The 24,990-nt window shown below is 35.3% G+C and overlaps 2 protein-coding genes and 1 pseudogene across 4 annotated transcripts; 1 reads left to right on the top strand and 2 right to left on the bottom strand.

Moving 5' to 3' along the window:
* Positions 1 to 2,640: 2,640 nt before the first annotated feature.
* Positions 2,641 to 4,826, top strand: LOC145128510 (putative inorganic phosphate transporter 1-9; annotated as a pseudogene). The gene is made up of 2 exons (XR_013716949.1): positions 2,641 to 3,354; positions 3,690 to 4,826. The product of XR_013716949.1 is annotated as a putative inorganic phosphate transporter 1-9 (transcript).
* Positions 4,827 to 7,489: 2,663 nt separating this feature from the next.
* On the bottom strand, positions 7,490 to 24,618 carry LOC145129529 (putative inorganic phosphate transporter 1-9). Its single transcript, XM_079064279.1, has 4 exons — positions 24,027 to 24,618; positions 18,525 to 18,621; positions 17,863 to 17,975; positions 7,490 to 8,364 (listed from the first exon to the last, which is right to left on the bottom strand). Exons 1-4 carry the CDS (start codon positions 24,616 to 24,618, stop codon positions 7,553 to 7,555), a joined length of 1,614 nt encoding a protein of 537 aa, XP_078920405.1. The 3' UTR covers positions 7,490 to 7,552.
* On the bottom strand, positions 8,808 to 10,843 carry LOC145129530 (uncharacterized). Of its 2 annotated transcripts, none has more exons than XR_013717531.1 (4): positions 10,549 to 10,840; positions 9,884 to 10,024; positions 9,580 to 9,801; positions 8,808 to 9,172 (listed from the first exon to the last, which is right to left on the bottom strand). XR_013717531.1 is itself a non-coding variant. In XM_079064280.1 (4 exons), the coding sequence occupies exons 1-4, from the start codon at positions 10,125 to 10,127 to the stop codon at positions 9,158 to 9,160; spliced, it is 408 nt and encodes a 135-aa protein (XP_078920406.1). In that variant the 5' UTR covers positions 10,128 to 10,843; the 3' UTR covers positions 8,808 to 9,157. The 2 variants fall into 2 exon arrangements, 1 of the variants encoding a protein (XP_078920406.1); XM_079064280.1 differs by having other exon boundaries at positions 10,098 to 10,843.
* Positions 24,619 to 24,990: the final 372 nt, after the last annotated feature.

A 24,990-nucleotide genomic window follows, 5' to 3' on the forward strand; every position in this document is an offset into this window, starting at 1 on the left:
CGATCAACGTCTCATTCCGATTTTTAGCCGACAAGAACCCCGATTCAGAGTACAATTGAAACATCGACTGTGAGATGGTTCGCTCTGAGTCAATAATTTCAGTGCGAATCAAAGTCAATCCCCGAATATGAAGCTCCGATGACTCATGCACAACCTCACATCCACTCCGGCGCAACAAGGCAACGACGACTGAGGTAAGTTTCGATTCCTTTGCCATTGTTTGATTGCGATGTCTTTGTTAATACGATGTCTTTGTTAATTTCTTGTCTGAAAATGATTTCATAGTTATGTAAAATCTGTTCTTTGCTGATTTCATACATAGTCTATGTATTTGTTGATTTCGAGTTTAGCAAGATGTACAATTTTGAGTCGAAATCAATTTTATGGTCGAACTCAATTTCGGGACTGGTAATTTTTATTAGGGTTTACTCGTATTGGGTAAATAAGTTATGGATGCACTATAAAAGATAAAATTTCATTTTGTTAATTGTTCATGATTGGAACTATGCTTTTTAGATATAGAGATTAAGAGGTAAGCTTTGAGTTTCAATCATTAATGATTATAACATTTCATTTATGATTATAACATTTGTTGTAGGTTTTGGATGCTCTGCAGAAGAGAAAAGCATCAATTTCACCAACAGACAATTTTTGAAGAAATGGTAGCTTGATGTAAGTTTTGAGTTCCAATCATTAATAATTATAACATTTTATTAATGATTATAATATTTGTTGAAGGTTTTGGATGCTCTACAGAAGAGAAAAGCACTAATTTCACCAACACACTAGTTTTGAAGAGAAGAGAAAAGCACTAATTTCACCAACACACTAGTTTTGAAGAAAATGTAACTTGATGTTCAATTTTGTATTCTTGTATTCTGAATAGCTAATTATCATATTGTAATTTCTTTTATGTTTTGAGTTATTCATTCATGATTAAATGTATAAAATAGGTATTTATACTATGTATTGTATTCATTTGTGATTACAACTATATGAGATTTATTTTAAAACTGTTCTTATTCATTTACAATTACAAATATATTGATTTTTTTAATTTTATATTCTATTTTATTCAATTACTATTATGATTGTATTCATTAAAAACTATAGCATTTTATATTTATGAAGAAAAATGTGTGTTAATGTATGAATACATGGTTATTAATCATTAACTACAATATTAACAAAAAATTGATAAAAAATATTTTTGTCATATATTAATAAAAAACTGTAATAAAAACCAGTTAATCTATTATTTTAAGTAACTGTAATTAATATTGCTAAAATTTAGGAGATTAAGATTTGTTATAATTTAAATTAAATACGCAGTTACTAATATACCCCTGTAAAATGATTGGTCCAGAAGTGTTATCACGTTCTCAACCTTTTAGGTGTTCTCATTTGATCATTTCTCTCTCTCTCTCTCTCTCTCTCTGTATATATATATATATATATATATATATATATATATATATATATATATATATATATATATATATATATATATATATATATATATATATATATTGTAATAAATACATGTATAATATTTATTGTAACATATTTTATTACAATAATATTGATGTTAATATTTATAAATAAATATATATATATTTATTACAATATATATATATATATATATATATATATTACAATAAATATTATACATGTATTTATTACAATATATATATATATATATATATATATAATCTATTTTTTTATTACAATAATATTAAATAAATAAAATGATATTATATATATATATATATATATATATATATATATATATATATAATCTATTTTTTTATTACAATAATATTAAATAAATAAAATGATATTTATAACATATTTATAAATAAATATTATACATGTATTTATATAAATATTACACATATAGACTTTTAAATAAATATTATACTTTGTAAAAATATTACACATACATTTTCAAATAAATATTACATATACACACTTTTAAATAAATATTATATGATATATAAAACGTTTCTTGATTCATTGGTTTGCCTTTCACTCACATAGTCACGTTGTCATCTACTTAATTGGCTTCTCTTCGACAATCAAAGTGCATACATCATTTGAACAATCTTAGTTTCACGAAGACATCGTTATATACTAAACTACAATGTTATACTTTTATAAATAAGGATTGTCGGTCTTGCATGCAACAAAATTGGATATTCTTTATCTTATATGGTTTCATTTAGAATTAATTAATATAATATTAAGCGTCTATCTGCACTAAAATAAAAAATACGATGATCTTAATTGTTTATTTTAACCAACATATCAAATGTTCTCTATTATATTGAAAAAATTAAAGATAATAAATAATTACATAAGACCATACATATATATGTTCAATGCTCCTTTAATTAGTCTTCGATCAGTTTAGCAAACGGCGTTGAAGATTTGGTCAGGAGAGTCAATTCATAAGATGTAGCCATCTATCTATTTATTATATGACAACAAATAAATAACTTCTTCGAAAATGTTACTAGAATATGCTAAGAATTTCCATGTCCACGAAACTCCTTAGCAATTTCCATCGCGATATTTTACTATTGATGTCAATTTTATTACGTAATAACTTATGTTCTTATAAAGTCTAGTGTTCAAATCAAAAAATTCAATCCCACAATGGCTTTGAAAGTTTTATCCGCACTCGATAGTGCAAAAACACAATATTACCATTTTAAAGCGATCATAATCGCCGGAATGGGTCTTTTTACCGATAGTTACGACTTGTTTTGTATCCCTCCGATCATGAGACTGATTGGAAGGATATATTACCCTAAATTCAATGAAAAACTGGAAGAGAAGCACTTGTTCGAAGTCCCTGGAATCATCGCATCAACCATGTTCGGTGTAGCTTTAATGGGGGCGGTGATCGGGCAGCTCGGTGACTGTGTCGGGCGGCGCCAAGTGTACGGTGTTGCACTCATATTGATGGTTGTGGGGTCCATCGGATGTGGGTTTTCACTCTCGACATTGACTCCATTGGTGTTTGTCAGTTTCGGTTTCTGCTTGGTGTTGGGATTGGAGGGGATTACCCGTTATCTGCTACAATTATGTCACTCGTGGGGCGTTTATTGCCGGAGTTTTTTCTATGCAAGGGTTCGGGATACTGTTTAGTTCGCTTGTTACCATGATGGTTTGCTCCATTTTTAGAGTTTCGGCCGATAAATTGATAGCTCCATTTGAACTCCCGGAATCCGAAAAGAATGCCCCGGTACCGCCGGAATCGGACTTGGCATGGCGGCTAATTCTCATGGTCGGTGGAATTCCAGCGTTGATGACTTATTATTGGCGAATGAAGATGCCGGAAACCGCTCGGTACTTATTCTGTTCTTGAGTTTTTATTTTAGACAGATAAGGAAAGAAAAAAATATACTATGATTGTATTCTCCACTTGTTAAGTCGAAAAATATGGGATACAAAGATTTCCTTGTTTTGTTTTTCGATTTTGTAAGAAAGTAAATGCGTGACATTCTAACATTCTAACATGAAAGACTATCAACTTTCCTTTATATTTCTAACTCACAAATGCAATATTAACATCAATATTCTTAAATACATTTAGTGTCCCTATTAATATATTCGTCGCAGTAATTAGGAAATAGTGACGAATTTATTTTCTTTAGTGACGAATAACTCACCTATTTTCTCAGATTTACAGCTTTGGTCGAGAAAAACACATTGCAAGCAGCGAAAGATATGGAGAAAGTGTTAAAAGTATCACTGAGTCAAATCCAAGAAGATGTCGAGATGATCAGCACCCCAATCAACCGTGTATCTTCCTCAAACACGTATGGCTTCTTTTCAAAAGAATTTCTCCGGCGACATGGCCGTGATCTCATGGCAGCATCCACAAACTGGTTTCTCCTGACATCGTCTTCTACAGTCTCAATCTATTCCAATATCACGCATTTAAACATCACATGACTCCAAAGATCCACATGAATCTATACGAAGATGCATTGCAGGTTGCAAAATTCCAAGCAATCATTGCAGCCTCTGCAACGATCCCTGGTTATTTCGTGACAGTTTACCTGATTGATCGCGTCGGAAGAGTCAAGATTCAGGCGACCGGGTTCTTTTTCATGGCTGTAAGCTTGTTTACAACCGCGAAAATCAACAGGGGCAATTGGGGATCGAATGCGAATTTCGGGTTCATGATACTTTACGGATTTACGTTCTTTTTTTCCAATTTGGGGCCGAACACCACCACATTCATAGTCCCGGCGGAGCTTTTTCCGGCGAGGTTTCGTGCAACTTGTCATGGGATTTCCGGTGCGGTTGGAAAAGTGGGGGCGATAATTGGAACGATCGGGTTCTTATGGGCTTCTCGTGATCCACGACATGGGGTTGATGTGTCGAAAGCTTTAACAGCGATGGGTGTGGTTTGTGTTTTAGGGTTTTTTGTTACTTATTTCTTTACTAGGGAAACAATGGGGAGGTCGTTGGAGGATAATGAGAATGTCGACGAGCTCACCGGAGTCTGGTTTGTTAGGTTTTGGCCCAATAAGATATGGAAGAAAGCAGTTCAACAAACACCTATGAACTAAAGTCACATCTATCTTCCTTGTAATATATTCTTTTGTTAATTTGATAGTGTTCTGTTGAAGCATACTTGTAAATTAGTCTGCCGGTGATCGGAGGTGTTGGTGGAGGTTGCGGTTGCGGACTTGCGGTTGCTAGTGGCCGTGACGGATGGCAATTGGTACGTGGGATATTTTTGAACGGATTATACAGAATTTATAGTATACCATTTAATTTTAATTTTGAAGTTTTGTTATGTGGCTTGTTGTGACCTCTTGTGTAATATATGTATTTATTAAAATAAAAGTTTAATATAAAATTGTAAATATTAACTATATTTTAAAGTAATACTTTTATGTAAATACAAAGAATATATACTAAATAAAATGAGTAATTTAATATATATTAATAAAAAATATTGATATTTAAAAAAAAATGATGTGTGATATAGTGATTTAAGATTTAATTCTAAAAGATTTGAAAAAAAAAAGAAATAAACATATTATGAAATTTAATAGGCACTCACTAAAATGTGGATTTTAAATTTAAGAAAAAAAACACAAGAAAATGATAAGTGGACAAAAATATTTCAAAAAATCCCAAAAAATGACATAAAGAACAAATGAAGAATGAAGGAGAAATAGTAGGGAGAGAGATATATATATTTTTATTTTATTTATATATTATTATTTTTTAAATCTAAAAATCAGAAAAACAAACAACGAAAAAGAGAAAATCATATTAACATAAGCAAATCCGTCATTTTGAAAAAAAAAATCAAAATAGATTGAACCAAACAAACAACAAAATGAAAAGTTTTGACCTTTATGATAGTCCAACTTTTTTGGACCAAAACGACAATTTTAAGCAAAATGACATATATCCAGGTGGATTGTAGCAACAAAGACTACTAGTATAGATCGAAGAAATAAAAACGTTGAAAAAAATCAACCTAGTTGGTTATATGTAAGCAGTCTCTATGGTTTATGTTATCGTTTGTAAACCTCATATTTAATGAAATATTTGTAAATTAATTTGTTTGAAGCATGAATTTTTTTTAACAATTACGATATATTATCGTAACAAGGTTTTATAAATAAATGTATTTCTACTGTAAAAGAATATGGGGTGTTTAAATCACATGGCTGGTATGATCTGAGGATGGTTGCAGATGGTGATGTCAAAGCTAGTTGATTTTTTTTTTCGTAAAAGATGGTAACATAAGGAAAGTGGAGGCAGTGAGGGATCAATGGAATCCTCAACATTCAGATTAGATACACCATGTTTGATCTCAAAAATTCGTTAGAGTGTATATTACATTAGCATTCAATATGTAGATACACTATTTATGGAAGGAATCGTACACTATATAAGAGTGTAAGAACGAGACAAATTATACAGACACAGTATAATATTTATAAATCATATTTTATTTTTAGTTTTCAACACAACATTATTGAAGTTAGGGGAGGCCATGGGACGAGTCTGCGATAGTATTAGTGATCCAGTCTCATTCCCGGTTATAACGGTATCTAAAATACAGTCTAGTCATATCCTATCTGGTACCTATATAGTAAATACACATTGGATTTGTGGGTACCCATGAGTATCATATATTCCATTTATATCTTAATAGATTAAAATTTACCCTATGAAATTTTATTGCCTAAAACTCGATCACATTTTAATCTAATAATGAGTTCAATTATTTAATAGTTCCAATTTCTACAACATCAACAGTTTTAGTGTCCAACAAATGTAACATAAACATAATTATCACCATATAAATTTTATAATATGCAAGTTTCATGATAAACTAGTCAAGATCATAACATAATTACTAAAAACAATATAAACAATTCCATTCTAAGAACTAAGTACTAATTATACAATAAACTTTCTATTTCTAAAATCACAAATAACATTGTATTATAATTTTGAAATCACATATATTTATAATAAAAGTATAAGTATCCAAAAAATATAATTGGATCAGAGACATAACCCTTTGATTAACTAAACTTCAAAATCTCATTTAAAAGAAAATTGATTGAGATGAGCTACGAAACTAGCTAAATCGCCAGCTTCTTCCTTTGAATTTTTGGAACAAAACAAAAAGTTCTCAGTACGTTTATAAAGCATCTCAAAACAATGTGAGTAATCAAAATTACGTTTGCAACTCTCTTGCGTTGAACTTTGGCACTGTTAAATCCTACTCAAAAGTAATGAAATGAATGTCCAGTAAATCCAATCCTTCTCAAATCAGTTGTTAATATCCATCACTTTTCAAAGTCAGCATTTTCATCCCTAGAGACCTGATTCAATAACACATTTATTTCTAAACGTACTTTAAAATTTTCTACCTCACACCCAAAACCCTAGCAAAATCGTTGATATTATATGCACAGATCTCAAACAAAGAAGAAACACCCTTCTTGTTCCAAAAATCATTTCAATCAACTTTCTTTTAGATGGTCATTTGAAGTTGAATTGGAAATTTATGAAGAGGGTATAAATGTAAGGATTTAAAAAGATTTAAAACCTTTTTAAAAATGTTAAAAAAACGATTTTGATAAATAAGATATTTTCAAATTTATGAAGGATAAATATGATACTTAAATTTTTGTTGGTAAATATGATATTTGAATGTTTAATAAAAGCATATACAAAGTTCTCTTGTAAAAGGACCTAAATCATTTGTTATAAGAAAGGATTAGTTAAATACCTAAGACTGCCCTTCTAAAAATTAGAAGAAAAAAATGATTTTTATCTAAAGCATCTTACTATTAGAACTTTTTTTTTTTCAACAGAGGCCACCATACGAGTAAAGTTTGTGAGATTTAAACATGTGTTTTGAAGTGTGTCATACCAAATAATCATCGATAGACGACGTTATGAACTTTTATTTAACCAGCATTCTCCGCTCATCACCACCACTTTCAACCGTCACCTAACACCACCCAAACAATTTACAATGACAGTTCAAAACAAGTTACATTGCATTTGATAAAGACAGATGTAAACGATCATTCACAATTGTTTCATCAAATCTTTTGGCCCAAACTTTATGGGGCCAAAATCTGATAAAACAAACACCAGTAAACTCATCAACATTCTCATTCTCCTCCAACGACCGGCCCATCGTCTCCCGCGTAAGAAAATACGTTACAAAAAACCCCAAAACACAGACTAAACCCATTACCCTCAAAGTATGCGACACCCCAAGCCCATTTGGTGGGTCACGACAGGCCCATAAAAACCCAACCGACCCGATTATCGCCCCAACTTTCCCAGCAGCGCCGGAAACCCCATGACACGTTGCCCGGAACCTCGCCGGAAAAAGCTCTGCTGGAACTATAAATGTGGTGGTGTTCGGCCCAAAATTAGCAAAAAAGAATGTAAGCCCATAAAGTATCATAAACCCAATACCTGAATCAGCTTCGGGTTCGGATCTCCAAGTGCTTTTGTTAACAAAAGCAATTGTAAACAAACTTACTGCCATGAAAAAGAATCCGGTTGCTTGAAGCTTGACTCTCCCAACATAATCAATCATGTAAACCGCCAGAAAATAGCCGGGAATCGTGGCAGAAATGGCAACGATTGCTTGGAATTTTGCAATTTGTAGTGCATCATCGTATATATTCATGTGACTTTTTGGAATCATTTTAAGTTTAAATGCATGATATTGGAATAGATTTAGACGGTAAAAGACGATATCGACCAAAAACCAGTTAACGGCGACGGCGATGAGATCACGGCCATGTCGCCGGAAAAATTCTTGAGAGAAGAATGGGTAGGTGTTTGATAAAGCTGCATGCTAGAAAATTGAATGGTTACCTACAAGCAATTTTGTTGGAATTTAGTAGGAAACAGCAATTACTAACAAAGTTCCAACGAAATGTGTTTGTTGGAAAAAGGGCCGTGGGAAACCATGATCCTACAAAATTCCAACGAAGCACCTGACAGATTTCCTACAGAATATTTCATAGGAAATTTCCAACAAAACGCCCCTATCCTTCCTGACACATTTTTTCCTACAGAATTCCTACAAATCATTATTCCAACAAATTTCCAACGAACCATTCCAACAAACTTCCAACGATCTAGCATTTCAAAAGAGTTTAATTTGATGCATTTTTCTGTAGGTATTATGTTGGTAATAATAAAGTTTTTTTTTAATTCTATAAAACACCAATATTCAAAAATTTAAAAATATGCAGTTTTTATAGAAATTATATAGTGAACTATAAATCAAATACAACTTCTTCAAATATGCACTATCAACCATAATAATAGCAAACACATAAAAACAATTTAATACAAATCCAAAATGGTACCAATACTTCAACAAAATGATAGTTGCTATCTAAATATCCAATACTTCATCAAAATGATAGTTATCCTCTAATATTTCACCAAAACAATTAGGTTTTTGTACTTCACCAACATGCTTAATAAAATGTTTCCAACAACAAATCTAACATCGATCTTCGGGAGGGTTAGCAAATTGTCTCATTAGTTGAGCCAACTGTTGTTCCATTATTTCTTGTTTTTGTTGCATAAAAACTCTTTCCCTCTCCGCATTTTCAAGTTGAGTTCATAGCTCCTTAACCTAGAAACAAACATATAATTAACAAACAAACAATATAATGATATATATCAACATTCTTTATCCATTATAGAAACAAACAAAACATATTCCATAATATGAACGTACTTTACTTTTTTATGAATATAGGTCTTTTACTTTATCCATAATAGCAACCCACTTTATTTTAACAAAATATAACAACAAACTATTTATTTAGGAACTGTTTTCATTCAAAATACAAAAATATTTCGTAATAGCAACATACTTCATTTTTATTCATAATTACAACATAATACTTTGTGTGAGTATCTTGGCTGTTTTGGAACAAATATATTAGGGGATGTTTTCATGGCTCACAAAGTGTTTAATTATAGCAATTAACTTTCTTTATTCACAATATAGACAATCTATTTAATAAGTAAATATACCTCTTGTTGAGACCCACAAAAGGACGATGAACACCCCGTAGCAGCAGATGATTTCCCATTGAACAAAAAGTTTATATCCGAGGATCCAATCCTATAGATATAACTACTCCTAGAAGCTCCACTTATCTCCCTTTGGGTTTTCGCCCACAGTTCAGCATCATCGATCGGGTGATCATGAAAATCATCCCCATACTTCTCAAGCAAGGATCGAGAGTACACCTCCTACAAGAAAATAAAAAAACACAATTGTTATTGTACAAAAAGTTAGGGACAAAAAAATCTAAAAATGATAAAGATATCTTACATAAGCTTCACTTGCTCTATCTCTGTGCAAAAATTGCTTTCCCTCAACATCTCCAGCAAAATATTTTTTTTTTGAAGCTTTATCTAGATGAGTAAACAAGAACAACTCCAAAAAGGTGGGTGGTCGTCCCAAATCTGCTGTCTACAAGTATAGATGATGTAATTTATGTTAAACGAAAAAATATTACCAAAATTTATATGATATGAATACTTACCAGCCTAATTCGGTGCTCATCATAACTCATACATATGTAAGTATAATGGATTTAGAGGTTATTAACCATGCCAAAACAAATTGGGATGCAATCAGCCTTATTTTTGTTGCATCTACTAATCTGGTCATTAGTGCACTCTCATATTCATACAAAAATGGTGATACACAGTAGATACAAGATTCATACATAAATACATACTGATACAGATCCATGAGCACAATTATCATACATAATTGAGAAAATGAACAGGTACAAATTGATGTATACAGATACCATCCACACATAGTGATACATTGACATACATACATACTTATTGATACATTCTGATACATATATACTAATACATTTGATAAACAGGTAGAAATTAATAGATGAAACTAGTTGATAAACAATAGATGAAACTAGTTGATAAACCGGTAGCAATTGATAGATGTGGTATCACGCAACTGACCTGAAGTCACCGGCGGCGGAAGCAAGTGCTGGTCTAGAAGTATCCGGCGTCGGCAATGGAGACAGTGTCGGCATGAAGCGGGTGTGCTAGTGGTGTGTCGCAACAACAGTGGGGAGAAATGTCGGCGTGAAGCAGCTGTGATGGTGGTGTATCGCAGCAAAGGTAGTGTGGTGGCGCAATTTGCCGGTGGCTAGAGGTTGTTTGGGGAGTCGTCGGCCATGGTTTTGGGGAGAATAGCAGCACATTTTTTTCATCCAAATGTAAAAGCGGCTAGGTTAAAAGAGACGAGAGTAAGGGTTTTTTATTTTGTAGGAAATTCGTTGGATCTTTCCAACACATTTCCTACGGAAGCCCAAAAAAAAGTTATTTTAAAAGGACGAACCAAAAATTAAATTCACAAACTATAATCAATTCATTATCAATCAACAATAAAATATTATATTATCATGATTTCAAATTTATTTTCAGTTCATACGCTTCAATTTTATCAAAGTTTCAAAAAGAATACTTTTTACTTTTTTTACTTTCTGAAAGCTTAACTCCAAGTTGTTGTTAATTTCTTTTATGCTAACTAATTTTTTTATATCCTTTATTTTTAAGACGTATTATATATATATATATATATATATATATATATATATATATATATATATATATATATATAATCTGTGTAAAACGGCATACAACTTTATGATGGATGTGAAATAGTTATAAATTTTTTAGATAAAAACTTCACATATAATAACAAATAAAATTTCACATGTAACAATAAATATTAAAAATATAACAATAAAAAATACACTAATGTCCAAATCCTCAAGTTCATGCATAATGGATGTCTAGAATCATAAAGTTCTTGACTTTATGACCTAGCAAGACTTAGTAGAGCCCAATACCAAACTTAAGCTTCCTAGCATAATAAAATGACCAAGAACTCACTTAAAAGTGTTTAATCCTTTAAGACTTTACATCCAAGGCTCAGCTCTTATTCTAATGGGTGTCATAATTGTTGAGGTATGAAGTCTCGTCCAACATGGAGCACTTAGACTCAAGTAGAGCACTTGGATGAAGCATTTTGACAAAGGAACGGATCATCTCAGATGGTTTTGGATCACAAGACAAAGGAACGAATCAACTAATAAAAGAACAGATCAAGTAAAAATGGAACAGGTCTTCCAAAAGGAAGTTTGGAGCAACTTGGAGTGGCTTAGAGCAACATGGAGCAAATTGGAGCACTTGGAGCAACATCGAGCAATTGGAGCAACATGGAGCACTTGGAGCAACATGGATGTGACAACCCGAAATTTATTCCGTCACAGTATTCCATTTCCGTTAATAAAATTTATTTTTATTAAGATTTTTCCGTTAACTTTTGGATTAAGTTAATTAAATTGCGACTTTTATTTTTAACTTCATAAGTGTCGGAACGCATTAGAATCACGTTAAAACATCCTCAATATTCTTTTGGAAAATTTTTAGTTTCAACTAAGTCGGGTTACGGCAAATTAATCGAGTACGACCAAAAGCTCCGTTTAACGTCGGTATCGGGTAGATTTCCACCGGGCCATAAACTCAAACCCTATATAAGGGATTGAGTGACCACATTTTGAAGCTTTTTCACTCTCTTAAAACACTTTCTCTCACTACTCTCTCTCTAAAACTCGACTTTGATCCAAAAACACCCCTTTCAAGCTCCAAATTGGTAAGTAATCTATCCTAGCTTGTTATTAAGCTTGTTTATCATGCAAATTCGTGTTTAAATCATCCAAATGCATCAAGAACATGTGTTTACGGTTTGGGAACCCTCCCAAAACCGTAAACTCCTTTAAAGAGGGTTTTGAAGCCCCAAAACCTTTCCAAATCACTTCTAGTGCATAGATATGACTTAGGGGCTTGCATGAATGGACTTAGAACACCAAAATCTTACCAATTGAGGAGTAAACATGAGTTTACGGCCCAAGAACATGCTTGGACCGTAAACCCTCATTCATGGACCATAAACACCTCCAAAGGGTGTTAAAGTGCCCCTAACACCTTGTATGGCTTAGAATTGGGTCTAGAACTTTGTATGCTTAACCTACAACCACCAAAACACATGAATCATGGACAAACATGAGTTTACGGTCGTAAACTCATGTGTTTACGGTAGTAAACTCACCAAGAACACCTTCATAAACCGTAAACTCCTTTTCCAAGGTCAATTCAAGTCCCGATCACTTCCTAAGCCTTTGATTCAACCCTAGAACTTTCCCTTGTGCATTGTAAGACCATTTAGCATCCAAGAACACACCACCCATGAGTTTGCGGCCGTAAACTCATGGGGATATGGTCATTAGGCCTTAAACTCCTCAAAGATTTTACTCTTGAAGAGCAAACTCCTTATCTAGACCCTACACACCCTTAGATGCAACCCGGATCATTCCTAACACTTGGGATTAAAGTGTTATCGCGTCTCGGAATGTATTATCTTATTTAATTAAGTAGTTCAAAGTCTAATTAGATACAATTATGTATCCTTTCATGTTACATAAGATCCTCGCGCGTATTCAAGCCCTAAACTGACACTTAGTATCCAACCGGCACATTTCTCGACTGGTGAGTTCATACCCCTACGCTTTTTCCGAGTTTTTCATGTTTTTCATGGGGGGAATACAAGCAATTCATAAAGATTTTCGTAACTTAAAAACAGATGTAATTATACGATATTCTGATAAACTTTTAGATATCTTTGTCCCTTTTGTAATATGCGGAGCATAAGGGATGTTTTCTCAATATAATTACATAGTTTTCAATACAGTGTGGGAAACTTATCGAACCAATCAAATTATTATGGGAATAATTTGGGATCTCATTACTTGTTTTACGGATTCAGATTTCATGCAAAGTCATTATATAAACTATGTCTGATATAGTTTATCCATGTTTAAAGTAGAGTATTATGCTAAATAGCCACTTTGAATTCAATTATTTATACTCTACTATGTTCCAAACGATTACGAAATTCTATAACGACCGAGTATACCGTGAATAATTTAATACTAGCTTGTGAGATTCGTATTCATTATACCCTTCGGGTTATCAGTAAATCCTCTCTGGAAGTATAACCAGAGTCTCCTGGAGGGAGAGCATGGAATTTGTGAATAGATCTATTCGGGACTGACAATCCCACACCTTAACTGCTAGCTACAGTTAGGCGGGCACGCCTGGGGTGACAAATTTCGGATATCGTTCGACGCCTGAAGAACGTCAAGGAGGTCACGGGTCAAATCAGTATGGTTATACGACTCACAATACGTATTAAACTAATTAGCTTTATTCACGGATTTCTTTCTGTCTTCTATAGTCTTATTTATGTAATAAGATTACCTACTTTCGTACCTAGAGGGTACTCCAGTGTTTAAATCTATAGTTTTATGTATTAAAACTACCTACTTTCGTACTGAATGGTATTCTTATCGACAAACATGTTAGAAAATATGGGATTTTCTTCGAAACATGCATATGTATTTCATAACTCAGAATTTATGGTTTTCGATATATCTGCATACTTTATTAAAGGAAAGGAAGTATTTTCACAAGATTTAATAACCATATTTTCCTCACAAAAACATGCTTATGAACTCACCAGCTTTATGCTGATATTTTTAAAACTGCTTGTATTCTCAGGTTCTCATTAGACAGGTATCCCGCGATATTTTGGAGAAGACGGAGCGAATAGAAGTCTCGTCTGTATTTTGTCCATATGATGTATATGTATCAAACTTGTATCACTTTGTTTTCAAACAAATGTAAATATTTCTATGTAATGTAATGGTTGTGTTTACTATGCTTGCTATGTACATTGGTTGTGATACTTAACATGACGTCACCTCCTCCCCGGAACGTTTCCGCCTTCGGTTTCGGGGTGTGACAATGGAGCACTTGGAGCAAACATGGAGCAACATGTTGCGTCATATAGAAGGAAGTTGCGTCATCCTTGGGGATGTTGCGCCAAATGATAGTAGGGTGCACCATCATGTATGAAGTTGCACCAAGGTGATGTTGAGCCAAGGAGATGTTGAGATATGAAGATGTTGTTGCTCCATCAAGAAGGGAAGTTGCACCATAGAGGAGATGTTGTGCCATCATGGACCATCTTGGTTCATGATGTGCCATCTTGATTTCTTTATTGTGTCATGTTGATCCATGTATGCTTAGAAGATGATCGTGCTCAATAAATACACCATGTTGCACCACCATGATGGATGTTGGACCATTAGTGTTCATGATGCGGCACATGTGCATCATGATGCTTCACTATGGTCAAGGTGGTCTATTATGTGTGTTGCTGATGCTCATGGGTTGTATGACATGGATGAATGTTCTAGAAAGATGATGTGTGGCAGAATATGATTAGTTGTCACCATTCATGGGCCTATGGGCCAATGGGCTTGACCTATTAGGGTTTTAGTTATAATCTCTAAAGTATAAATAGACTTGTATCTCCATCATTATATGTGCTTAGAAATTTCAAGAGCGTAATCATTGTGAGGTTGAGAGCACTCATTTGGAGTAGTTAGTAAGCAAGAGAGATTCTTTTGTTTTGAGAGCTCAAGTGACTATGTACCCTCCCGGGTTTACAGTCTATCCGGTCCGCTCTGGGTATGTTGGCCTACAGCACAAAGCAGGACCCGCCTCAACCCATCCCCCAATCAAACAACCATGTGCACATATAACAGATAATCACATAACAGTCTATAGACAAACAAACCGATCTAACAGATCATATAGCATAGCAACATCCTATAACCAGGATACCGACCTAACTGGTCACTAACATAGCATCATCCTATATACCAGGATACCGACCTAAACCAGGTCACTAACATAGCATCATCCTATATATCAGGATACCGACCTAAACCAGGTCACTAAACATAATTTTGTCCTAACTACCAGGACGCAGATCTAATAGATCAATAAACATATCATGAAAATACCTGGATACAAATCCGATAAAGGGCCGACCTTAGTGTCGTAGACCCTATTGATATAGTGAGGATAACTCACCTCGCAAGTAGCTCGGAAGGCAGTGTCAAACTCCTCCAAATGTAGCTCCAACTCCAACACCTATATTCACAAATGTCCTTTGCTATAAATTCCCAATTTACCAAAATACCCTCAGAAGTCAACTGGTCAACTCTTGGTCAAAGTCAAAGTCAACTGTCAAGGTCAACAATCCATGTTGACCTTAACTCGTCGAGTACCCTCGGCTACTCGCCGGGTTCCTTGCATAACCAGCCAACCCGCCGAGTCACTCGTCTGACTAGCCGAGCCCAAGGCAATCTTCATCGGACTCGTCGAGTTGTTCATACAAGTCGTCGAGTCTACGACAATCTTCATCGGACTCGCCGAGTCCCTTCAGTCCTTCATTCATACATACAATTTTAAGCTGCTTCAAAGCTCCAAACAGTAGCTCTAGGCTCCCAAGGCATGTTTATCACGTAAAGTTGCAATCTTTACATGCATGCAAGGTGATAATGGCTCAAATCAAGCTAAAGAAGAGGTTCTATCTAGGCAAGAGAAGTGCACTAACATGCTAAAGGCTGAAACTTTATAACTACATGGACCAAAATGAGACTATATCTGAGGTTGCAACCTCAGATCATGGCCCAACATCCGAAATTAATCTCCAACATGCTAAAATGGCCCCAAATCATGAACATAGAAAGATCTAGCTAGAAGGGTGTCAATGTAACAACTTGTTACCTTCACATGATTCTAAACTGAGGTAGACTTCAGATCCACAAACGTTTTTGCTTCCAACTTCTTGATCTTCAAGCTTCTTGCAACAAGGTCTTCTTTCCAAGCTTGAAATTTACACTAATATGGAGCACACACACGAATTAGGGTTTCTGGACTCTCAAGAGGCTGCAAAGGGACTAAGGGATGCTAATGATCCCTTAAATAGGGTGCCAAACCCCGAAAATTAGGGTTTCACCCTCCAGCTCGTCGAGTCACTCTTCCGACTCGGCGAGTTGGTCACTTAACACGTGGTCCAAACCCGCTGCTACTCGACGAGTCAGGCAACCAACTCGTCGAGTAGACCTTGAATTCATGAGAATTCATAACCATAAATTGGTATTCGAGAATCGGGGCGTTACAGTTAACGATGCTTAAAAATGGTCCAAACCCTAAAAATTAAGGTTTGAGTCTGGTGGTCGTATGCCAACTGTACTCATGGTACCCCCAGCATACCAAGCTAGTCATCTGCGATCACACGAGCCCAGTACGCCCAACGTATCAGACTAGACCAAAATTTTTCCTATTTTCCGAAAGCCATAACTTCTTCGTCTCGACTCCGATTTCGGCGTTCTTTATATGCTCGGAAAGGTAATGAGAAGCCATACACTCCTACCAACTTTCATTTGCCTCAAAACATTCCGAACTTAAATCCTTAATTAATGAAAGGTCTGAACCATCACTTTACCATTATACCATTGAGCTCCAAAGCACAAACCGAACTCTTGGATCATATAATCTACATTATCCACATTAAATGAATCTAAACCTTTGTTTCCTCAAAGTCTGAAGCCTTATGATAATTGATCTTCGGGTCACGACCCCAAATTAAGAAACAACTCGAAACAGGGTGTTACATATGATTAATTGATACATGTGATATATTTTTACCATTTCCAAGACTAATATACTAATTAATTCGTTCAAATAGCACCACCCAAAAAATAAAGCCAAGAAGACTTGAACTCGAGCAAACCATTTGAGAAGCCTTTCAAGTTATATATATTAGAAATTATTGTTTTTATTAACTTCTAGTTTTTATTTGTTTTGTATGTTTTTTATTTTCTTATTATTTCTATTGTAAATAACTTCATAATTTTAGTTTTATTTTCTTGTTGTATTCAAATTCTATATTTTTAGTTTTTTGTAATAATTGTTTGTTAATTTTTTTATATAATGTATATTAAAATGTAAAAAAAAATAAGAAAAAAAAACATTTAAATATTAGGAGGGAAAAGAAAAGAAAAAAGGTGGGAAGATGTTTTCAATTCCCGCTATTATTTTTCCTACGAATTTCCAACATAATATTAACTTTAAATATTAATTTATATGTTGGTTGGTGTTTTGTAGGAAAATAGCAACAATTTTCCAACGGAATATTTAGGGTACCCACTTTCTGTAGGCAATTTGTTGGAATTTTGTTGCATTACACTTTTGTTGCAAGTTTGTAGGAAACTAGATGGATATTTCCAATAAAAAAGTTCGTAGGAAATATTTGGTAGCTAAAACCAAATTTTCTAGTAGTGGTGTTCGGTGTGTTCATTGTCTCGATATCTTCCCGGATTTGGCTTAGTGATACATTATTCATCACTTTTTCCATGTCTTTTGAAGCTTTTAAAGTATTTTTCTCCACCAAAGCGGTGAATCTGTAGAGACAATAAGTTAGTCGTCATTAAAGAAACCTTATCTTTTGCAACATATGTAACTAGTTTTACACCAAACTTCTTGATAAATCTCTCCAACCAAAACATTATTCCATATACCCTTTTGGTAAACAACAACTTTGGTGTATCAATGTTCATTTATGTTTGAATTTTAGTTGGCATGTAACATCTAGCTCATAAATTTGATGAATTGCTGTTCATTTGCATCATACTCAAACATACCTGTATTGGTATTGATTAGTATGTAACAATTTTTCTCTGTACACAACAACTTATTGATTTATAGAGTTGTACAATACTACATTTTCAAACACAGTTATATATATATATATATATATATATATATATATATATATATATATATATATAATGTTCATCAATGGTATAAATAAATAATAAGACTTCAAATTTAAAGTAATACTATTCATAACATATTTTTGGAGTAAAAAATATTGTTGGATTGCAGATGATTTACACCTTTTTTAATACCAAAAATGGAGTTGGGTTGGAGAATGGAGATGCTTTTAATACCTGGCGGTTTCTGGCATCTTCATCCGCCAATGATAAGTCATTGCTGCCGGAATCGCACCGATCACAAGAATAATCCGCCATGCCAAGTCTGATTCCGGCGGCACCGGTTGTTAAGACTTATGGAATCTTGAACAAATTGACAAGTTCCTAAGAGTTCAAGAGCCATAAATGTAACATTACATTTAACAATTGAATTATTCAATTGTTGTCGGCAAACGTTTGAATTAAATATTCAATTGGACGGTGGAGAATTAGTAATTGGATGCATTTTTTGCATGGTAAAAAGATTTGGACGGCTATATTTGTCAAGAAAATTGGCCGCACTAAAGGAAGGAAAATAAATGTTTACGGCACTTACTACTATAAATATTCATCTTTCTTTCAAGCACAGAGCGCAACACACAACTCAAGTTCTTATATATACACAAAAAGAAATTAGTGAGGTATTTTTTTGGTGCAGAGCCTTAATTTTTTGCAGCAAAAAAATTACGAGTGATATCTTACAGTGAGTGATCAGATTACAAGGGCAGTTTTTTAGCCTTGTATGATTGTAATTTTCTTTGGTGTTAATAAAATCTCCTCTCTCTCGTTCGCCCGTGGATGTAGGTCAAATTAGACCGAACCACGTTAAATATCGTGTTCAATTTCGTTTGCTATTTTTCATTAGTTTTATTCCGTGAGTGTTGCCGAAATCGTTATATCAATTTTTTAGAAGTGCTTAACTTGTTTTGTTGCATTCCCAACAAACTGGTATCAGAGCTATGGCTGAAGATGGGAAAGTTAAGATCAAAAAATTTGATGGTCAAGATTTCGGTTTCTGGAAAATGCAAATTGAAGATTATCTCTACCAAAAGAAGTTACACCAACCTTTGTCCAAAGACAAACCCGAAGAGGTGACGCTGGAGGAGTGGGACTTATTAGATCGGCAGGCACTCGGAGTGATAAGGGTATCATTGGCAAAGAATGTAGCTTACAATATTGTCAATGTGAAGACAACCTACAGTCTGATAAATGCGATGTCTAATATGTACGAAAAACCTTCAGCGGCAAATAAGATTTTCTTGATCCGACAACTTGTAAATCTGAAGATGAAGGAGGGTAGCTCGGTGACAGATCACGTAAACAAATTCAACTCAATAATATCAAGATTGATATCTGTTGATATTGGATTTGAAGATGAAGTCATGACGTTGCTACTATTATCATCGTTACCCGATAGTTGGTCCGGCACAGTGACCGCCGTTAGCAGTTCAGCCGGAGGTGCCAAGCTATCATTCGAAGGTATTCGCGATTTAATCCTTGGTGAGGATGTGCGCAGAAGGAGTGCCGGAGAAGGTTCCAGTAGTCTTCTAACTACTGAAGGCAGAGGAAGAAAGACCAACAGAGGAGGTGGTGGTAGAGGAAGATCGAAGTCAAGAAAGAGAGGTCAATCGAAGAACAGGAAAGATATTACCTGTTGGAACTGTAATGAGAAAGGTCATTTCAGAAATCAGTGCCCAAAGCCTTCGGCAGACAAAGGCAAGAAGGAAGTAAATATGGCAGCAGATTCTGAAGATGATGCACTCATTTGTTGTGTTGAAAACTCAACTGAATCCTGGATCATGGATTCTGGCACGTCGTTTCATGCTAGTCATTCCAGAGAAGTAATGCATAATTTTAAGCAGTACAAAGGGAAAGTCAGATTAGCAGATAACAAGAGCCTGGATATTACTGGAGTTAGGGATGTGGTCCTCAAGACAACCTTGGGTATGAAGTGGACTTTGAAGAATGTCAAGTTCATTCCAGACTTGAAAAGGATGTTAATATCTGTGGGGCAGCTTGATGATGAAGGTCACCATGTTACATTTGGTGATCATCAGTGGAAAGTGACAAAGGGAAACTTAGTTGTTGCTAGAGGTCAGAAGCGGGGTACACTTTATATGGTGGAAGTTTCTGATGCTGAAGCACATGCTGTTGAAGAAGTTGGGGCATCTACTCTATGGCACCAAAGACTTGGCCATATGAGTGAGAAGGGAATGAAGATGCTAGCCTCCAAAGGAAGAATTCCAGATCTGAAGACTGTAACAGTTGCTTTCTGTGAGCCATGTGTTCTTGGTAAACAGAAGAAAGTTACTTTCGTGAAGACTGGTCGTCCTCCCAAGTCCGGGAAGTTGGAGCTAGTACATTCAGATGTTTATGGTCCCACTTCAGTTTCTTCAGTGGGAGGGTCCCGATATTACGTTACTTTCATTGACGACTGCACAAGGAAAGTTTGGGTTTATTTCTTGAAGCATAAGTCTGAAGTTTTCAGCACATTCAAGAAATGGAAAGCTATTGTAGAAAATGAAACAAACTTGAAAATCAAGTGTTTCAGATCAGACAATGGGGGCGAATACAGTAGCAAAGAATTTGTTAATTATTGTGCTGACCAAGGAATCAGAATGCAGAAGACGGTTCCGGAGACACCTCAGCAAAATGGAATAGCAGAAAGGATGAACCGAACATTGAACGAGAGGACTAAAAGCATGAGACTACATGCAGGTTTACCCAAGATGTTCTGGGCAGATTCGGTCAACACAACTGCATATTTAATCAACAGAGGACCCTCAGTCCCCATAGGGTTCAAGATTCCAGAAGAGGAATGGCAAGGTCGGGAGATTTCGCTCAAACACTTGAAGGTATTTGGTTGTGTTTCGTATGTCAAAATCAAAGACTCGGAGAGAGACAAGCTAGAGGCAAAGGCAAGAAAGTGCACCTTTATAGGTTACGGGTTGGATGACATGGGGTACCGCTTCTGGGATAATGAGAATAAGAAAGTTATCAGAAGTCGGGATGTGGTGTTCAACGAGAATGCTCTATACAAGGATGAACTTGCAAAAAGCTCCAATGGTGACAAGCAACCAGAAAAGAAGGATCAAGTTGAGTTAGAAGAAATCTCAGACGATGACGTTGTAAAACCTATTAGTACTCCAGAGATAGGTGAAAGTTCAGGAAGCAGTGGGAGCTCTGATGTATCTGGAGATAGTGGGAGCACAGTGGATAGTAGTTCAGAAGATGAGGTTGCAGATGATGCAGAAACCGAAACTCCTATTATTCGTAGATCCACTAGAGCACGAAGACCTCCAGTAAGGTATTCTCCTTCAGCTAATTACTTGCTGTTGACTGAGAATGGTGAACCAGAATCTTATCCAGAGGCCTTAAGGATGAAAGATTCCATACAGTGGAAGACGGCTATGGAAGACGAGTTGAGCTCACTTGATAAGAACCATACTTGGTCCTTGGTCAAGCTCCCGGCAGGGAAGAAAGCACTGCAGAACAAATGGGTGTTTCGGGTCAAAGATGAGATTGATGGCACTAAAAGATACAAGGCCAGATTGGTAGTAAAGGGTTTCCAACAAAAGAGGGGTGTTGACTACAACGAGATATTCTCCCCAGTTGTGAAGATGACTACAATCAGAATGGTCTTGGGAATTGTAGCCTCTGAAGATCTCCATCTAGAGCAGCTAGATGTGAAGACAGCTTTTCTCCATGGTGACCTGGAAGAAGACATCTACATGGCACAACCAGAGGGTTTCCCAACAGTTGGCAAGGAAAACCTGGTGTGCAAATTAAAGAAAAGTCTGTATGGATTGAAGCAAGCTCCAAGACAGTGGTACTTGAAGTTTGATAGCTTCATGCAGAGGAGTGGGTATCACAGATGTGAAATGGATCACTGTTGTTACTTGAAGAAATTCAACTCCTCATACATCATCCTGTTATTATATGTTGATGACATGTTGATAGCTGGGTCCGACATGCAGGAAATCAACAAGCTTAAGAAGCAGTTGTCCGGAGAGTTCGAGATGAAGGACTTAGGGGCTGCTAAGTAGATATTGGGCATGAGCATAGCCAGGAACAGAGTTACCGGTACATTAAAACTTTCACAAGCTAAGTACCTCAAGAAAGTTTTAGAAAAGTTCAGCATGGCATATGCTAAAGCCAGAAGTACACCTTTGGGAAGTCAGTTGAGACTCTCAAAGAAGCAATCCCCAAAGACGGAAGAAGACAAGAACCAGATGACTAAAGTTCCCTACGCATCTGCAGTTGGTAGCTTGATGTATGCTATGGTATGCACCAGACCAGACATTGCTCATGCAGTGGGAGTTGTGAGCAGGTTCATGTCAAATCCAGGAAAAGAGCATTGGGAGGGAGTAAAGTGGTTGTTACGCTACTTGAAAGGAACATCTGAGGTTGCCCTATGTTTCAGAAGAAAGGGTGTGATCTTGGAAGGGTTCGCCGATGCTGATTTGGGTGGATGTGTGGATTCAGGAAAGAGCACAACAGGTTATGTGTTCACAATTGGAGGTACATCAATCAGTTGGATGTCCAGGTTACAAAAGAGTGTTGCTCTCTCAACCACAGAAGCAGAGTATATGGCTATTGCAGAAGCAGCCAAAGAGCTTATATGGTTGAAGAACTTTCTATCAGAACTTGGAATGTATCAGGAGGATTGTGTATTGCATTGTGACAACCAAAGTGCAGTTTACTTGGCAAAGAATCCAGTGTTTCATAGTAGAACGAAACACATTCAGATGAGGTACCATTTCATTCGAGAATTAATTAATGATGGAACTCTAAATCTGAAGAAAATCCTTGGAACGAAGAATCCAGCAGATATGTTCACCAAGGTGGTTACCACTGAAAAATTGAAGCTTTGTATGGCTTCAACTGGCCTTTCAGAAGTTTGAGAAAAGGCATGGCAGAGAACGAGAGAGAAAGAGAGAGAGAGTGTGACTAAGGAATGTCGCAAAGTTTTGGATGGCAGAGAAAAGCGAAGTTGTTCAAGCCTCCAAGTGGGAGATTGTTAAGACTTATGGAGTCTTGAACAAATTGACAAGTTCCTAAGAGTTCAAGGGCCATAAATGTAACATTACATTTAACAATTGAATTATTCAATTGTTGTCGGCAAACGTTTGAATTAAATATTCAATTGGACGGTGGAGAATTATTAATTGGATGCATTTTTTGCATGGTCAAAAGATTTGGACGGCTCTATTTGTCAAGAAAATCGGCCGCACTAAAGGAAGGAAAATAAATGTTTACGGCACTTACTACTATAAATATTCATCTTTCTTTCAAGCACAGAGCGCAACACACAACTCAAGTTCTTATATATACACAGAAAGAAATTAGTGAGGTATTATTTTTGTGCAGAGCCTTAATTTTTGGCAGCCAAAAAATTACGAGTGATATCTTACAGTGAGTGATCAGATTACAAGGGAAGTTTTTTAGCCTTGTATGATTGTAATTTTCTTTGGTGTTAATAAAATCTCCTCTCTCTCGTTCGCCCGTGGATGTAGGTCAAATTAGACCGAACCACGTTAAATATCGTGTTCAATTTCGTTTGCTATTTTTCATTAGTTTTATTCCGTAAGTGTTGCCGAAATCGTTATATCAATTTTTTAGAAGTGTTTAACTTGTTTTGTTGCATTCCCAACACCGGTGCAGTTGTTTCTGACTCCGGGAGTTTCGACACCGTTCTTAAATTATCACTAAAACCTCTAAAAATGTAGCAAACAATCATTGTAATAAGCGAACTCAACAGTATCCCAAACCCTTGCATAGAAAACACACCTGCAATAAACGTTCCACGTGTCCTCTTATTAGCAAACTCCGACATAATCGTGGCAGATAACGGATAATCCCCACCAATTCCCACCCCAAGCAAAAACCGAAAAAATCCAAGACTAACAAACACCATCGGAGTCAAAACTGAAAACGAGAAACCACACCCAATGGACCCCACCACCATCATTATTAACGAAACGCCGTACACGTGGCGCCGCCCGACAAGGTCACCAAGCCGCCCGAAAACTAGCTGCCCGATCACCGTCCCCATTAACGCAACACCAATCATAGTGGATGCAATGACGGATGGGACCTCGAACCATTTTCTTTGGTCAATGGTTCGATGGATTTCGGGGTAATAAATTCTTCCAAGCATTCTCATGACTACGGGGATACAAAATAAATCATAACTATCTGTAAATAGGCCCATTCCCGCGATTATGATTGCTTTGAAGTGGTAAAATTGTGTTTTTGCTGCATCGAGTGCTGATAAAACTTTTATTGCCATTTTTGGGAGTGGACTTTTTGATTTGATCATTCGAACATGAGGATTTATAAGAGACAAAGGGTGTCAAACATGTAAAACAATGTGACTTTGATTCTTTAATTATGTGAGTAAATTTACCGGGAGTTTCGTAGTATGAGATGCTAAGTATATGCTTCATACAATGTTGTTAGATATTACCAATGTTTTTCACTTCAATTGAGCTTTATAAATCATTTTGTTGTCTAAGAACCATTTTGTTGTCTCATTCTGTCGATTGTGAAGTTTATTTGTATAAAATAACATTTTTTTTATTTATCAATTTAATTTAATCTTTTCTTAATAATACATAATAAAAACATGTTTGAAGTTTGAATGATTCATTTCATTCCTTTA

Source organism: Lactuca virosa, chromosome 8, assembly GCF_052849685.1.
Source record: "Lactuca virosa cultivar CGN04683 chromosome 8, Lactuca_virosa_CGN04683_v6, whole genome shotgun sequence".
Taxonomy (NCBI): Eukaryota; Viridiplantae; Streptophyta; class Magnoliopsida; order Asterales; family Asteraceae; genus Lactuca; species Lactuca virosa.

What these genes read in the sequence shown, in the direction of transcription:
- LOC145129530 (XM_079064280.1), bottom strand. Translation starts at nt 10,127, where the DNA reads ATGAGTTATGATGAGCACCGAATTAGGCTG. An exon ending in ATGAGCACCGAATTAGGCTG is followed by an intron (nt 10,025 to 10,097) that starts GTAAGTATTCAT and finishes CTATACTTGTAG; the next exon opens with ACAGCAGATTTGGGACGACC. An exon ending in ATAGAGCAAGTGAAGCTTAT is followed by an intron (nt 9,802 to 9,883) that starts GTAAGATATCTT and finishes ATTTTCTTGTAG; the next exon opens with GAGGTGTACTCTCGATCCTT.
- LOC145129529 (XM_079064279.1), bottom strand. Translation starts at nt 24,618, where the DNA reads ATGGCAATAAAAGTTTTATCAGCACTCGATGCAGCAAAAACACAATTT. An exon ending in AAGATGCCAGAAACCGCCAG is followed by an intron (nt 17,976 to 18,524) that starts GTATTAAAAGCA and finishes TTGTCTCTACAG; the next exon opens with ATTCACCGCTTTGGTGGAGA. An exon ending in TATCGAGACAATGAACACAC is followed by an intron (nt 8,365 to 17,862) that starts CGAACACCACTA and finishes ATGCAGCTTTAT; the next exon opens with CAAACACCTACCCATTCTTC.